At 35.4% G+C, this 18,002-nt stretch overlaps 1 protein-coding gene across 11 annotated transcripts in view; it reads left to right on the top strand.

Annotated features, from left to right (window-relative positions):
• Positions 1-18,002, top strand: part of OXR1 (oxidation resistance 1) — a 291,991-nt gene that overhangs the window by 239,422 nt on the left and 34,567 nt on the right. For 9 of the 11 annotated variants that reach the window (XM_074898538.1, XM_074898537.1, XM_074898543.1 and 6 more), the window contains 4 exons: positions 4,389-4,573; positions 8,009-8,793; positions 12,588-12,756; positions 17,036-17,198. In XM_074898538.1, the coding sequence (XP_074754639.1) occupies positions 4,389-4,573; positions 8,009-8,793; positions 12,588-12,756; positions 17,036-17,198 (1,302 nt within the window). Of the gene's footprint in view, positions 1-4,388; positions 4,574-6,713; positions 6,717-8,008; positions 8,794-12,587; positions 12,757-17,035; positions 17,199-18,002 lie in introns of all 11 variants that reach the window. The other 2 variants (XM_074898545.1, XM_074898536.1) reach the window with 2 other exon arrangements.

Genomic DNA, 18,002 nt, shown 5'->3' with positions numbered 1-18,002 from the left:
CGTTAAATCTGAGCTTCACCTACATAGAAATATACTTCATGTCTTTAGAATCTGTTTTACATACAGGGAACTTTAACTTCTGTAAGTGAAAATTTTGGGTCATTTTGGTCAAGAACCAGAACTTCCTGTAACAGTATAATGCTGAACCACTTAGTAGCTATATGCAGAGTCTAATTTTTACTTCAGTTTCATTGACAATGTTTTTGATGCGTTTTACCTCAATAGCTAGTAAGAAGGATGGTCTAAGAGAAACTAGTCACTGATTATTTGGTGGAGAATGTCCTAAAAAACTGTTTTGCACAGTCTTCTATCAACAATTGAGCTGCTTAGAGACTTTTTAAATTCTCTTTTTCCACATGACTAGAAAACTGGAGATTAGTGCAAATGCTGGCCAGGTATACTGGAGTCATGTAAGAGTTTGTAGTGTGGATACTATTGCCCAGTCTTTTGCTTATGCTTGTACACAGATTTGCTGATCTGTCTCCTACAAATAATTTTTTAAAAATATTTTGAAAATTGAATTTGTATAAAATAAAGTCAAATACCTGTTTCTAAAATGTTCAACAAATATTTGATTACTGTCAAAGGGTTCTGTGCTGAGGACACAGGATAACAGCATGACCTCAAAGGAGAAGCTGGGCTCATCTTGTTTCAAAATGGTTAGGTGAGGGCATAAGGGCTTTACTTCCTAAGTAAGCCCCCATGCTGTTCTTTACTTTGAAGAGTATATTCACACTGAAAATATTTTCAGGAGTTCAGGAAGGCTAAAGAGAAGCTTTGGAACTTTCTTGTTCCTTGCTCCAAAAGCAAGGAACCAAGAAAAAGTGAGACTGTAGGCTATCAGTCATCTTCAGGGCTTGTAAGATAGCAGAGCAGGGCAGGTTATCACTAGGTTTTTTTCTTCTGGCGTCAGCATTTTTATCCATTTATATGTATTTTGTAGAACAACTGTGACATCTTCTGCCATAGTGCATGAATGTGTATGAGTAATCAGAAAAGTCAGTTCAGAACCTTGAATAAGTGTATGGTACTAAAATGCTCAAAAGTTCATTACCAGCTTACTCTGAGATGACAGTCCTGAAGTATATGTATTGTAGGAATGCTAACGTAGAAGTCTGATCCATAATGGCAAACCAACAAGGAAATGAAGTTTCAGGTATTCTTCTTTAAAGACAATATCTTCGTTTATTCAGAACTGTTCATGTAGTAACTGTGGGCCATATCAGATAACTCGTGATCCAGAAATACTGTACTGGTCTGCCTCCTATCTTTCAAACAGATAACAATGAAATAGGTCATCTTTTGCTGAGGTGCTATAAATCCAGTGTTTTCAGAATATCTGTATAATCTTTCAATTGCTTATAGTTGTTGCAAGTTAAGTGTTTGATCAGCCTCTTAGTCAAGTACACATAGAAGTCTGATAGTTCCAAAGATTTAATTCTCTCTTTATCAGTGTAATAAATTTTAAATAGAATTACACTTTCAGATTAATTTTTATGCTTTTACCTATTCATGTTGAGGATTTCTTCTAAGACCAAGATAAGCAGCTTTTAGATTTCTAGCTCTGTCTTAGGTTGAGGCTGCAGCATAGGCTTTAGAATCTTCCGTATGTGTCAAGGACAATTGCCAAATCTACTGGTTTAGAATTTTTTTGCCATCAGTCAGGTCATTGTCAGATTGTTCTAAGAAGCTTCCAGGTCTTGCACACTCCTTTGGCTGAATGCTTGCCTGCAGATAGATTATACCTACTGTTCCTCTGTGTCTGAGTCTAAACACTACAAGGTACTGTACAGTTTCTTTAAACATCCTCAAATTTGACCTGGTAACAGACTTTTGTCGTGGATATTATGACATTTCTTTACAATACTGACAAGCCTGGCCTGTGGAGTTTGGGAGAAGTAAGTTGGTATTTGCTGAATTGCTAAAAATGAGGCTGAAACAAGATATCTGAAATGTGTAACTGGTTCTTCAGACACAGTATTTTAACGTTGTGACTCTCTAGGGTTCAGATAAACAATGTAAAATTGACTTATGAAACTTTTAACTTATTTTGCGATTAAAGAGTATTTTATCAACTTTTGACTTGGACTGCCAGCAGAAAGCAGTCTTTTAACTTGCTTTTGAGAGCACAGTTAAAGCATTGGGTTTTGCTTGTTAAATAAAACCAGGGACCTTCTTGACATGGGTGATATGTCAGTTGTGACAGTTCACACCTTGATAGAAAAATGTCATCTCCTTTTATTGCCTCAAAAATTCAGCATTTCCTGTGTAGTTAATTTATCAAGGAAGGTTCATGAAATGGTGAACAAAAGAAGACAAAATCTTAGCCTGGAAATGAAGAGTTCTTCATTCAATAAACTTGATTTTATGGTTTGCTTCTATTGAGTAACACATAATTTTAGAAGTTCGTGTTGAACATTTAAATCCTTCAGCTAGATGAGTCATACAGCCTTACTGTTGTGGAGGTTTTTTTGTCTCTCTGGCCTTGACTGTTATGAAGATCCACATGCAACATAGGGGCAGTGAAAGAATAGTATAGAATATTTCAGTTGGAAGGGACCTACAACAGTCATCTAGTCCAATTACCGTCAAGTCTGTGGCCTTGACTTCTCTGGATCAGATCTGGAGAACATTAATAGAAGTCCACTTTCACGTGTGGTTCATTAATGGAAAAGCTCAGATTTAGAAATGAAGCTGCTTATTTGCATTATATACTGAATTTACTGATGTTGTACTAGTTTAAAGAGAAACAATTGTTCTGAGTAGACTCATTGACATTTGCAGTCCAAATGTAGATTTTGTTGATGGTCATCCACTTAGAGTTCCTTTTTTGCACCTTTGAAGTCTTGTTTCCAAAATACAGTGCCGGCAAGGAAATGCTAGTGACAATTTTGTTTCAGTGTCTTAACCACCTTGGAATTATGTAAATAGTTTCTGCTGAATTAAAAGTCTTTGTACTCCAAAAGGCATGTATAAAACCTGATTAGGCACTGAACAATTAAGAGGACTTAAGTACAGATGCTTGAGCTGCTTTTGAGACTGTCTTTATTTTTCTGTAATAGTGATACCATTTGTCATTGCTGTAGACTTTAATACTGGTTTTGGTTTGATTTTTTTTTTTTTTTTTTTTTTTTTGTAACTTGGAATTTTCTGCTCACTATATGGCATCTTTTTTTTTTCTCCTGTGAAGGTCATCAACCATCACAGTGCTGGGAACAAATTAATGGAAATGGGAAGGATTGTAGTTATATTTCATGCTGTGCTGATATGTCTTAAAACAAAACTGAAAACATTCAATCACCCCCAGTACACAATGTTTGTAATTACTGTGAACATTTTATCAGTGAACTGGATATTTATTCAATTCCTGATAGGCTTCAGCAGCACCGGTGAAACTTGCACAAAAGTTTTGAATGTCTTTCTAAATTTGTAAAGTCCTTAGGATTCAAGATCTGTAACTGTGAAGAATCACTATCATAGTTTAAAGCTTGATTTCCTCCAGTTCATAGTTTTAGCTCAAACTCTACCATTCTAACAGATTAATGAGTTTCTTTAGCAGGCAATTGGTGGTATTTGCATGTGTTACTAACGTTTAAAAAAAAAAAATCAACATATTGTGAATTGGTACCTGTATTGTGTAAGAACCCTACACCTCATAGTATATAATCTTTCTTTAAACTTTTTCATACTAGGAGTTTAAAATCTAATTGTATTCATGTACTGCAGCAGTATCATTGTGATTAAATCCATCCAAAGCTGCATCTTGATGCAGCTGCATCTTTAAGAATTGTTAATATTTTTAATCCAGTTTCATTCTTTAAATGTATTTGTCCAATCAGTCATCAGGTCCATAAATTAGGATAACATGTATTGGATACTGCTGTTGGTTTTGTTTAAAGAAGATTAAGATAAATGACAGTTTTTGAAGACCTTTCTCTTTTTTTCTCTCTAATTAAAAAGTAGAAAGTGAGAAGCATTGAGTCAGGTTTTAGACAACGCGTGAAGTTTCTTGCAAAACTAGCAATAAGCCCTGTGGTTATCTGGGAAGGATGTATCTTTACCTCAGAGAGGCTGCCCAGCATATCCTTTAGGATGAAAGGGTTTCTCCTTTTTTTTCTTTTTTTTTTTTTTTTTTTTTTTTTTTTTTTACGCTTAAGTAGTTGTGAGGAACAAAACTGTTTTCTTTTGGGAAAGTAGGTGGCATTAATTTGCTTCCCTAGAAAAATGGTTGTTTCTAGATGACTGCAAAACACAAGAAACTGTATAAAGTTGCTTAAATATAAATATGCTTTAAAAACAAATTAGAAAACACTTTTTCCTAGAAAAAACAGAGAGTAAGCTTAAATACAAAGGAGAAAATTTACCACTTCTTTTCCCTCTCATTTTAGGGTACGGTCAATGGTGTGCTGCTAGTGACTCCAAATAATATAATGTTTGATCCTCATAAAATGGATCCTCTGGTCCAAGAGAACGGCTGTGAAGAGTATGGCATCATGTGTCCAATGGAAGAAGTGATGTCAGCTGCTCTGTATAAGGAAATTGTGGACAGCAAAATTAAGGATTCATTAACCATGTAAGATAGAATAGTATTTATAAAGCATTGAGTAAATATGAATTTTAGCCATATTGCTGACCATACAAAACTATCAAACCCATTTTCTTTTGTTTTCCTTTAAGAACATCAAAGATTGACTTGGAAAAGATCCTTGAGAACATGCTTTACCTTAAGTTCTCACATACTACATAGAATAAATCCTCTTCCATTTATATGGATTTTAATTTTCTCCAGTAGCCTCTTTTAAAAATCGGTGCATAGCAAGAGGTACCACACCACTTCCTTTGCCACTTCCCCACTATGAAAACAGTAACAGATGTGTCTGATTTTTTCAGTAATCTAAAAACTGATATACAGAATAGAGAATTCCAACTTAAACAGCTTTAACAATCTTTGTTTACTGTCTTCCACTTGCTTCTCAAACTCTTGTTGCTTTGATAAACTGTCATAAGACTAATTTTCTGAGATTTGTTTATATTTTTATGGAATTAAGAGTATATTTTTTTTCCCTTTCTGGCTAGGGGAGGAACTGCATATTTGCCTTTGGGTGCAACCTTGTTTGGGTGAACAGAGTGGATTTTGGTCAGTGATCTTTAATCACTGCTGTTTGGCATGGTGGTCATTTAAAAGTGACTTTAAACAGCATTATGGAAGATCTTTGTTTCATTCTGTTGCCCAGTTTTTAGACTGTCCTCAGAAATAGGATAAATTCTAACATTAAACCCAAAAAGTATTTTAACACTTTAAAAGAATCATGTCACCTTTACCTATCACAGCCTATAAAGCACAAACATTTGCAGACTACCTTGACTATCTAACTTCAGATAAGTGGACTCCTTAACCAAGGTAGAGTTGTCTGTATGTATGAGAGAATAAAGCTGTTTGCCTTATGTGCAACTCTTGAAAAATGCAACCATTTTAAGCAAGGTGTAAAGATACTCAGTAACGCAAAAAAATGCCTTTTTACAGTTCTTGCAGGTAATATGCTAAGCACATCTTTCTTGATAATCTTAAATATCTGGACACCCAGAAGAAATAACTTGTCTTGTACCATTTTTAAGCTCAGATACAGCAGAGACCTAGTATTAAACTGATATCTTGTCATGGTTTTGTTTCCTGCCTGAAGAAATGTGTTTCTTGAAAGAGCAACTAATGTTTGTATTACTATAGTAGTAGTACTTTGGGGGCTTTTGATGTAGAATGCTGGTGCCTTCAGCGTGATTGCTTTCTGGAAGTTTATTTTCCAGATAGTTTTAAAAAGTTTCTTGTAGTTCCTAGGTCAGTTGATGCATAGTGCAAGTAATGAAATTATGAAAATTAGATGATCCTTTTTAATTTACCTGTTTGAATCATAATAGTGCAGTTGCAAAACAAGTCTTTTTCCTAGCATGTTTAGTTTCTTAATGACTTACAAATTTACCTTCCATGCCTTGTTGACTTTTGTGCTCTTGTAGCATTTTTTGGTTTGTTTTGTTTACAATATAAATTCATATTGGATGAAAACCTGTCTAATAATAAAAGGTCACACTGTGTGTTCAGAGCTCTGTATGTCCAATTTGATTCATCTTTCTTGTCAACTTTATAAACTATTACATGGAATACTAACTTCTTGTGTTTTCTTTGATCCCAGCATTTTTGTGCCTTAATCTTATCAAAATTTGAGGAATGTTTGTAAATCTCGGGGAAAATAAAATTTGAATTTCCTAATTTGGTAACCAGAATTCCCAACAGCTACATCTAGATCTGACAAGACCTGTGTGTCTCACGGTATTTGAGACTTAAATCACATTTTCCCACTATTCGGTTTTTTGTTTTGTTTTTTTTTTTCTTAATATTCCACTGTTATAATGAACCCTCTTCCTATCCCAATTTTGCCAACTGTCAAACCTGTTTAAACTTGGAAAAACAATCTGAATACTGAAGATTACTGATATATTGGAAACTGATCACAAAACTGATGGATTCTTTGCTGCTTAAAACTGCAGTTTCATTTTATATGTTTTCTATATATAAACCACAATCTATGCTGAAACAGGAAAAAATTATATCTGAAAATATGGAGATTTTTCACAGACTTCATGAACCATAGTTTGTACTTGTCAAAAAACACCTATCACTAGCATAATCCTGAAAAATTAAGGTAATACCCCAGGCTTAGAAGGTGATAAATCTTGAACTGAACTTTGTAAGCAGAATTAGACATCAACACAAGCTTAATATCAGCTTCATGTTAACACTTGGATAAGAGGATGCTTATTCTTTGCAAACATCCTGAATTTTTGTGATGTCTCAGTAATGTCAGTAATATAACCTAACTGAATAAAAAGTTTTGTAGAAATGTGGAGTGGATTTATCCTTCTTCAAGGTGAGAGAATTAAGGTATGAGCTTCTTAAAAGTATTTGACATAGGTGATAGAAGATATAGTGTGCTTGTGGTAGCAAGGGTGTTGGCATTGAGAACTCTAGCCAAAAGTATGTTTAAACATGAGAAATTTATGAAGACTGTACTGCTCAGGTTTTTTGACAACACTTGAAAAGCTTGAGTCATGTAGTTATAGTTCAGTCATACTGTGAGTTTTGCATCATTAAGTTACTTTATAGTTCTAACATGTTTACGGTTCCCTTGTAGTCCTCCTCTTCTGAAACTCGTAGAAATTCTGGTTAGCTTATTTTGAAAGGCAGGTTTGAATAAGATTATTTCCTTTGGGGAAATTAAGTTATTTTATGCTTTCTTTTTTCTTACATTAGTTATGAACATTTGATGCCTGCTCTTTAATTTGCTCAGTTGTATGAAGTAGTTTGGGATTTATTTTGACTAACAGTGGTATCCTCAAAGTTAGGTACCTGACTGGTGAAGACACTAATCACTGTTAGGTATTTCCCATGGGCCTCTACCATCTACTTGATGGTTCCTGCTGTTCTGCATTGACCAGCTTAGATAGTTAATATTAGACCAAATGATTTCTGCCATTCGTTTACCACTGAGCTAGGTGTCAGCTTCATAATAGAGTCAGATAGGACTATACAATTGTACTGGTGTTTTTAGTAGACAAATCTTAAAGGATTTTGGAGGGTTTCCATCTTTAGATATTATGGTTATGTGTAGCTTTTTGTTGTTTTTCCTGTTTTTTATTTTTACACTGTAAGCATCTCAAACAATCCTGTTGGCTTTATAGTAGAGCTTCTACTTGCAAAGTAATGTCCTGAAGTTGGGAAATCAGTGTCATGCAGGCAAAAGGTCTGCCATAAGCTTACTGTTACAAGAATATATTTTATGCTGGTTTCTTATAGCTGATGCTCTGGATTAAGTTGATTTTAGTTTTGGGGGTTTGGTTCTGTTTGGTGGCTTTTTTATAGCACCCTAAAATTTTTTTCTACATTAAACAAAACTTAGTAAAGAAAAGAGCTTGATGGAAAAATCACCTGCTTATAACATTCTTATTTGTTCAACAGAGATGTAGAACAGCTGTCTGTAAGGGAGCTTTGCCATTCCAAGAAGGTTGCAAAGAGCAATACAGATGAAATGGATTCCAGGGTTCGGGATACAGGCAACGACAGTGCTAGTACTGCCCCAAGGAGCACAGAGGAGTCTCTTTCAGAAGATGTCTTCACAGAATCAGAACTCTCTCCAATACATGAGGAACTTGTTTCTTCAGATGAGCTTCGACAAGACAAATCTTCTGGAGCATCATCAGAATCTGTCAAAACAATAAACCAGACTAGTGCTGAATGTTTAACGATCACTTCAGACTCAAATGAAGCTGCCAGTGACTTAAAACCTAGTGCCGAAATGGTTGTAAATGTTAAACAGTTTGGTACTCACAGCTTAGGTTCAGAAAGTGCTGAAATGTCTCTAAAGGAGGGACAAGAACCTGGTGAAAATGTTGCATATGTCCTCCAGCAGCCTTTGCAAGGATCACATGGTAGTGAAGAACATGATAAAGAGAAAGTGGGCAACAATCAAGATTCCTCACTAGGAAAAGAACCAGGAGAGAGTAAGGCAGGAGAGGAATGTCCATGTTGTGAAGATACCACTGAATCTGAGAAGGAGACAACTAGCAAAGGAAAACTAGTGAGAGAGCGAACGCAAGACTCTGAGACAGAAGTTGAGGAACTCCGCAAACTCTGGAAGACTCACACTATGCAACAAACCAAACAACAAAGAGAAAACATGCAACAGGATTCACAAAGAGCAATTAGTCAGAAAACTGTAACTGCAGGAGATGGGCAATTAGAAGGTAAGTTGATATTTGTATGTTAGGCTTCAGACTTACAATGTATCTCCCTCAACTCATCAGAATTTTCATGGTTTTTCATTCTGTAGAACACATGTCCCTATATGTTGCTTATACTTCTCATTGGCTTGAAGATATACTTGAGTTATAGTTTATATAGAATATTCTCAGGTAACTGAAAACATGAACACTTTTTTTACTGTCATTTTTTGTCACATTTATGATTGTATTAAAATACAGTATCTTTGTACGAGAGATTTAAATGAGCCTGTAAAATTAGATCCATGACAGTCACTGTAGAGCTCAAAATTAAAAATTTACCTTAGCAGTCAATTAAATTTTGGTCCTACTGTACGTGTGTAAGGATGAATTTCAGGGAATTTATTTCATCTTATAGCATGTCTACCTTGTGATTAAGTTTTATGACTTGAACAATAAACACTGGAGGCTTAACACTGATACTTTCAGAACTTTGTTTCACTGACATCTTGTCATACTTTTGTGCTGAATAGAACAAGGTTGAGCACACAAAAACCCCCATATCTCAGGATAAATAAGAGCTAGGTGGTAAGAAACTACTGCTATGAATATGGGGAACAGCTAGGCTTATTTCTCAATTACCTTGACTCTTCTGCAAAGATCAGGCCTTAGAATTGTTAGTTGGAAGTCTATTGAAGTTACTCAATTCAAATAAAAAAAGAAGTCATATCCTTAAAGATGTTTCTGTATGTGTTTGATTTTGCTTTCTAAAAAATTCATATGTCGCTCTCTGATACCTTGCCATTTTAATAATGGAGAGAAATTAATTGTTTTAATTGTGCAATATTTGGGGGGCTAGAAAGAAAACATCTGTCTGTCACAAACTAAAAGATTATACGTGAAGTGCATTTGAAGGTGAGATTGTTTAATTTAATAACTGAAAGTTGAGGTTGTGTTGAATAGAGGTATATTCTTCAGTTGACAAATTCAACTTCAGGATCTGATATAGTTTGGGGTTTTTTTTTCTCCTTCTGTTGAGAAAGTAACTGAACTTTGAAATTCGAAGCAGATTAATAGTTGTATTGTTCTGTGATAATTTTGGATTTTATGCCAAAATCTTGGAGGAAATCCTCTGACAAAAATGTCAGCTAGCAGTAGTTGCCAGTTGTGACTTAGAAAATGTAAGCACAAGTGTTCTTTGTGACAGTTGCCACTTTTTTTTTAATAATTAAATATTATTTGTAAGTCAGTTGTATTAGATGCTTTATTTTTCGTTTCCTAAAAGATTGTATCATTGAGTAACACTGCATGTTTTTCATGCATACAGTCACAGAATATGTACTTACTAATCAAAATAAGTGTCTGTATACAGTCACAGAGGGGTATTGGCTAGAAACCTTCTGCATGTGGTCTTACAGCCTCACTGAAGGTTGTGGAGTTAAATTAGGAAGAAAAATAATTTTTAAATAATAATTTTTTAGATTTGTGCTGATGACTTCAGTTGGAATTATTGTATGTTTCTTACGTTTGCATGTTATATTAGTAGAATGCAAATAAAACTAAATTATTAGTACTTCTCAATCTAAATAGATTTGGTGAAGCTTCTACTGGCTTTGTCTACAGGCAAGTTTAAATAGAGCCAAGGTAAAAGCATAGATCTATTGCTTAACTCTTGAAGGTCCCAAAAGAGTAAATATGATAGGTCTATTAACAGTAGATCACTAAAAACCACTAGGTCATTAAAAAAATTGAGGCACTGTAAATACTAATATCCTGTCTACTGGTCAAAAACTCTGAAGTAGTCATACTATAAGTCTTGTATCATTAAGTTACCTAGATAGGTCTTTATCTCCTGCACAAGACTTAGTTGGCTGACTGGACTGAGTGGACTGATGGACTGACTGAGTTGACTTTCTTTTCTTTTGTGGTAGTTTAGAGTGTCTAGATTTTGGAAACTACCTTTTGTTGATCTTCACAGAGGTCAGATGTTTTCAAGTTTGGTATTAATGATCTGTTTGTCTTGAATGTTGAACAGGTGATGCAATGCAAGTTGGTAACTGAGTAGTCTAGAATAGCTAAAAAGGCCTCCCTTGGAAGGAATTTTTTTTTTACCCAGGAGACTCTTATATTCTCCTATTTTTACAGACACATTTAACCACTGGACTGAAATAAAAGCTAAATGCAGTTGATACTTTGGAGAAGTTACACTGGTCTATAGTTTTGTGTATATATAAACAAGCTGAAATCTCATTAAAGATAACATGTCTGTTTGCTGCTTAGTTAGCTGGATATTGGCCAAGATTCTAAGGAAGAAAAAGCATGACATACAATAGCCATTGCTAAAGTCTTTTTTTTCTGATGAATTCTGTATCAAATGTATCAAAATATATTGGAGAACATAGCAAGAAAAAGAGCATCTTAAATAGTCCTTTTGAGATCTGGGGGCAGGGCTAAGTTGTTTGGTTTTGTTCTCTCTGCTAGCCAGAACTAATTCTCGCTCATTTTCCTTTTTAAGTTATGGTACAAATCCCACTTCTCTGTCTGTTTCAGAGAAGTTCTAGACTGCTGTATCTGAAGAACCAAAATTCCAAATATCAGATCATTTTAAGAATTCTTATTTATTACTGCCACAACTTTTGTGTGCCAGTCCTATGAAAGAGAGTTTTTTGTTTGTTTTGGGTTCTCTTTGTCTTGGGTGTTTGATCTGACAATTTACATTTGAGGTTACAGATATATAAACTACGTCTAAATCATGGATATTATGACTATTTGTACCATACTATATACTGCAGATATAATTTTAAAATATTGTAACTGAAAATTAGGAGGCACACATTTAAATATTTACTGAAAAAAGCATTTTTGTGGAACAATGCTATCCAGACTTTTATGGTGAAAATCTGATTGAGAAAAAAATACAGTAGAGATGTTTATAGATCAAGAAGGTGATGTTTTTTGTGCTTAGTGTATCTGTAGTCTACATAGAGACTGAAGGAGAGCTTCAGCTGTAAAGAAAAGATGAGTGTCCTAGGAAATTGGAGCTCTGTATGTACATGTAACACCAGAGGTAGGCTAAATCTTTTGTTGTCATCGCTGATCATAAGAACTTTTAAATTTGTATTATCCTTCCTTGCTTTAAAGAGCCTGTTGTGACTTTCAAGGATTTGGGCAATTAATCTAGAAATAATTTTTGAAAGGCATCTTCCTTTACCTTGTGCTGATTTGACAATCCAGACCTTGAGGGTAATCATATAATTCTATAAATTCAGCTAAATACACTGCTGGAGGGAAAAAATCCATACCAACAGCATCCAGTATAATTCACCCTCATACCTTTGAAGTGTTTGATATGAATTTTAATTTGTTAACTATCTCAATCCTCTATAGTAGTGCCAGAACTTTTAAAAATTAAAAGTAACTAATGAACGTATGTGAGTAAGGCCTAAGTACTTATTTAACACTGTATCTTTTTGCATGTATATGGAGTATCTTTTTAACAGTGGGAGGGATATCTGGTGCAGTGTTGAGGGATATGCATTGAGAATACCTTCTGAAATACTTTCAAGCATGGATGAAAGACTGTTGTGATCTGAGGTTGGAAGCAGAAATGAATGTTAGAATTATTCAAATGTGTTCTACTCTGAAGTTAATTCTTCTGATGCAATTTATGTAACAAAAAGGACAGGTAATTATTACTACCTATGTTAGCTCATCTCCTATTACATATGTATATATACATCCTGTGTACCTGTATTGACTAACAATTTTGTTAAGCTCTGTTGTACATTGTGGATAGCTTACTTTTTCTTTACTAATAGGTTTTTCTTTTACAAAAGAGAAAAGACGACATCGATCTCACAAGTTTCTGCGTCTCAGGGTTGGAAAACCCATGAGAAAAACATTTGTTTCGCAAGCAAGTGCATCAATGCAACAGTATGCACAGAGGGATAAAAAACATGAGTACTGGTTTGCTGTTCCACAGGAAAGGTAAGAAGGAGGTTGACTATAAAAATCAAACCCTAATAGGTCTTTGACCTTTTATTTTTCTTCATCACCATGCAAAACTTTTCAGTGACAGTGTCTGCAAAGCAACACAAAAAACGGTCAACAGCTGAGGGTATTAATGATTGGCTTGTACTTAATACTGGAATACCTCATTAACCATGCTGAATTTTTACTGATTTACTTGAGTTAGTTCCAGGTTCAGCCAGTAGTTTCTCATGGTTTCTTATTTTGGCTAGTGTTTGTAACAAGTGAATAATGAAAGAAGGATTCAAGTAAGTGGTGTCTGGTGAAGGAAGTGAGTTCTGCAACAAATTGTTTATTGTCATTATCTGTGCTTCCCATTATTTGGAAATTTTCTAAAAACTCTCTCTACTTCTTGAAGCTCTAAATTCAGAAGAGCTAGCTGGGGTTCTTTTGTCTTATCTTCATACATGGAACACAAAACTTTTCCAAGTTTTGTGGAAAACGTATCTAATGGAAAAATATATAAATTTTTTGCAGGGATTCAAAGACAGAGATATCCGTGCTCACTCACTGGTACAGTGTTGAATTTTTAAATGATCTTTACTGCTAGGAAACTGTGACTTATTTTCAAGTTGAATGTGATTTTGGGGGGTATTGGTGATTATTATAACCTTGTCAGAAGAGGGGGGGTAAAAAGAAAGAAACAGCAACAAAACCTACCAGCTATCACCTTGTATAAATACCTACACACAATGATCAAGTCACTTTTCCATCTTTTCTTTTGAGCTGAATGGCATAGAATGTCCAGCTGGGGTACTGCAGTTGAGGACAGATATGGATCAATTGGAGAGAGTCCAGAGGAAAACAGCAAGACTAATTAATGCCTAGAAAGTGTAACATGTAAAGAAAATTAGAAGTAAGTGGGGTTCTTTAATCTAAAGGAGAAAAGGTGGATTACAAACATAAAATCATTTCATACTTAAATGCTGGATTCCAGAAGAAAGGCAGTACTCTCTTTTTTTGTGTCCACTGTGAATGGAGATGTATAATGGGCTGAAACTACATCAAAATATTTGAGTCTTTCAACCAGGAGGATGGAGTCTACTAGCACATCACTAACCTGCTTTTAAACATAATCCCTGTGACCCCTAGGTGGTGGAGGTTATGCAGTTTCTTGAGACAAATGCCTGTCAATCCGGTATAGCTAATCCTGTCTGGGCCAGGTGATCTCTTGTGGTTACATTCAACTCCAATTTTTTTGTTCTGTTCGTACCATAATTCATTTGAAAACAGATAAATGTTTCACATGTGGCAATGATGTCTAGGTCAGCTGATGAAAATTAATACTGTCTCTTTGGCTCATTTTCTAATGTAGTAGAGCACGTGCTTATCTTCAGCATAAAGCAGAGATTACTACCTATTTCAGAAGAAATAGTTCTTAATTTACAGTCCGTATCTGATCTTGGAAATTAGTCCGCCTATGAAGGGTTTTTCTCTGTCTGCATGGGGAATTAGTAATCTGTTCTTTATCTGTCCAATGTGTGTCCTAGCACAAAAAGCTACATGTGGTGTTAGTGTTTGTTTTCTTAATTCAGTGTTAACCTTGCTAAGTGGTACTCTCCATAGGTCAAAATATTTGTCAACCCAGTTAGCTTTGTCTCCTGATGGTAAGAAATTGAAAAAGTAGGTATCTGACAAATTTGCATTATTTCAGTATTCTTAATCTCAAATGAGCCAGTCTAGGGAGTGTCTTGGAGTTCCTTAAACATTGTTTTATTTACTTTAACTGCTATAATTATACATAATTTCAAGTTTTTAAGAAGTTAAAATCAGGATTATCTCTTTTCATTTTCCTATGTGTAATTCTTCAAAATTGATACCTTGTTCAGTGCATGAGGAGTTTGCAGCTTCTTATTCTTTGTCGTAGAACGTATCTAGCCTTATGCATCTGAAATGTTTTATTCTCTTACTTTCAGAGCAAGATTTGTCTTTTTTTTTTCCCTTTCATCAATGTTATCCAGGAACCTTAATTTTAACAAGGGTGAATTTGAATAACTGACCCTGTTCAGAGACTGTTATTACACACCTGTGTGCTGTATCACTGTAGACACAGAAGCACGTGAAAACTATATCTGCAGTTTTGAGAGACACTGCTCTGTATCTCTTGAGGTTCTTCCAGTATTCAGTTTTGCAAGGGTTTAGTAAGGGGGGGATCCAAATACTGTTCTTCATGCTAATCCAGCATGCAGATTCACTGTAGTATCTCTGAAGAAACACAAGGAAAATTCACACTCTTGTTAACCTGAGCCATAAAGCTCTAGCTCTAAAGTTGTCTTTTCCATGATGAAGCAATACTAGTGGATTAATTGTGTCCTCTTTCTAAATGCTTCATCTGTGCACCTACAGGAAATGCTTAAACAGTATAGACTGACATCTATTAGGATTCTAAATAACCATTTTCTGATTTTGTAATTAGTTTCATAAATAGTTAAAACTTAATCCTAGTATGAGTTTTTGCCCTGATACTTAAAACAAGTTGTGCAAATGATTAAAAGCTATCTTTCAATTTTCCTTTAAAGTAATAATGGCTTGTTGTTATCTATTTGTTAATGCCAGTTGTGCCAACTAGGTAACTGTGGCAAATATAGTATCTGTATACTATACAAAGTATATTTCTATACTATACAAAGTATAGACTGACATCTATTAGGATTCTAAATAACCATTTTCTGAGAATTTGGGCTTTTTGTTCTTCCAAACTGGAGAACCATGGCATTTGTGGCAGATACCTCAACAGGAGGTAACTTTGTATATATACATATATGTGCACACTTTCAGCCTTATTTCATAAAATCAGTGTTTTGATTTGGAAGGGACCTTAAAGATCATCTAGTTCCACACTGCCTGCCATGGTCAGGGACACCTTCCACTAGCCCAGGTTGCTCAAAGCCCCGTCCAACCTGGCCTTGAACACTGCCAGGGAGGGGGCAGCCACAGTTTCTCTCGGCAACCTGTGCCGGTGTCTCACCACCAACACAGGAAGGAATTTCTTATTTCCATCTAATCTAAATCTATCATCTTTCGGTTTAAAGCCATTACCCTTTGTCCTAGCACTACCTACACATGTAAAAAGTCCCTCTCCGTCTTTCTTGTAGGTCCCTTTAGCTACTGCAAGGCTGCTGTAAGGTCTTCCCAGAGCCTTCTCTTCTCCAGGCTGAACAACGCCAACTCTTTCAGCCTGTCCTCACAGGGGAGGTGCTCCAGCCCCCTGATCATCTTTGTGGCCTCCTCTGGACTTGCTCCAACAGGTCCACACCCTTCTTATGCTGGGGTCCCAGAGCTGAATGCAGTACTCCAGGTTGGGGTGTCATGAGAGTGGCATAGAGGAGGAGAATCATCTCACCCAACCTGTTGGCCACACTTCCGTTGATGAACCCCAGGATATGGTTGGCTTTCTGGGTTGCAAATGCACATTGCTCAATTCTGTTGAGCTTCTCGTCCACCAACACCTCTAAGTCCTCCTTCTCAGGGATGTTTTCAATCCATTCTCTGCACAGCCTGTATTTGAGCTTGGGATTGCCTCGACCTGTGTGCAGGACCTTGCACTTGGCCTTGTTGAACTTCATGAGGTTTGTACAGGCCCATCTCTCAAGCCTCTCAAGGTCCCTCTGGATGGCACATCCCTTCCCTCCAGGGTGTTATCAGCAGACTTGCTGAGGGTGCACTCAATCCCACTGTCCCTGTCGCCAGCGAATATGTTGAACATTGGTCCTAATTCTGACCCCTAAGGAACACCACTCACTGGTCTCCACTTATTTCCTCTTATCTATAGTAATTCTCAAAGTCTGTAGTTTTGGTTATGTGCCTTTGGAGTGTTCAGCTCGTCTTCATGGATGAGGAAAACAGACAGGCAGACATTTTTAAATTGCAATTTTGTTTATGTTTTTATGTATCTTTTTATAAAAAAATTTATCTTTGTGTTTTATTTTAGAAGTTATTTCGAATGTAAACAGAGGTTTTCAGTGGGACAAAAGTGGTTGAAGGGCCTTACTTTTATATGAAAACTCAGCTAGTTAGTTGCCAACTTGATTCCTCTTTTTCCTCCAGTGTCTGCTTCATATAATTAAGAAAAAAAACCCAGCTAAATAGCTTTTTTCAACTGTATCTTAATATTTAGTAAAACATGAAATAGTAAGTATTTTCATTTTAACCTTAAATACTTAATTATTAGACATGTCCCAAAAGATCACAAACTTACCTTATTTTCTTTTTCTGTATCATTACTTGACTTCTCTAGGACAGATCACTTGTATGTCTTCTTTATCCAGTGGAGTCCAGAGATATATGCAGAAGACACTGGGGAATCTGTTCGGGAACCTGGATTTATAGTGGTAAAAAAGAAGGAAGAGCCTGAAACTAGTGAAGAATCTACTACTGAAGATGCTGCTAAAGAGTGGGAGGTAAGGAAGAACAGTGTCAAAGATTTTTTTTTTTTCCTAGTGCTTCCATGGGTATATATTTAAAATAGTGTTAAATACTTTCCAATAAGAAAAGCAAAACAATGTTCTTTAGTCTGCTTACTTTGTGCCATCCTAATGCTTTGCTCTAACCAGTTTAGGGCAACATTTCACAAATACAAGTCATTTTTGTATGGAACAAACTGTAACTTAAGACTTGAAAGAAATGTGAGTACAGCAAAGAAGTCACAACTTTGATGAAGCAGACTTAGTTTTCAGTCAAGTAAACTGACAGTTTTCTGATATTTATTATTCCTGTATCTAGAATGTTGAATACTTATAGGTAAGTCTCAAAACAGGGATGAGAAATGAGAAAAGGGAAATTTAATCTATTACTGACATGTTTTTCCAACAATTCAGTAATTAACTTCTTAGTTATAATGTCTTCATACATTAAGATGCTGTTGCATTGATTTTAGTAATGTACTGTAATTGGACCTATCTTTATTTTTTTATAAAAAATACATTTTTTCCATGTGAATCTGTGTCCACTGTGTTTCTATGGACACATCTTTACATGTCTACATGGCTTTGTTTTGTAGTGTACATACAGTTAAAGCACTTGTAGTCTTGTGCATTCAAGTGTCAGTCAAAAGTTTGATGATTCTTGTCATATATATTGTAGAAGTATTCCATCAGCACTGTTTAACTTGAGTCTCAGGACAGTGATTGCAATCTCTGACTGTAAGACTGATTTTTTTTTTTTTTTTTTTTTTTTTTTTTTTTTTTTTTCTTTCCTTTTTCTTC

Source organism: Athene noctua, chromosome 2 (assembly GCF_965140245.1).
Source record: "Athene noctua chromosome 2, bAthNoc1.hap1.1, whole genome shotgun sequence".
Taxonomy (NCBI): Eukaryota; Metazoa; Chordata; class Aves; order Strigiformes; family Strigidae; genus Athene; species Athene noctua.
Note: the sequence above shows the minus strand (reverse complement) of the source record. Positions and strands in the feature narration are given on the sequence as shown.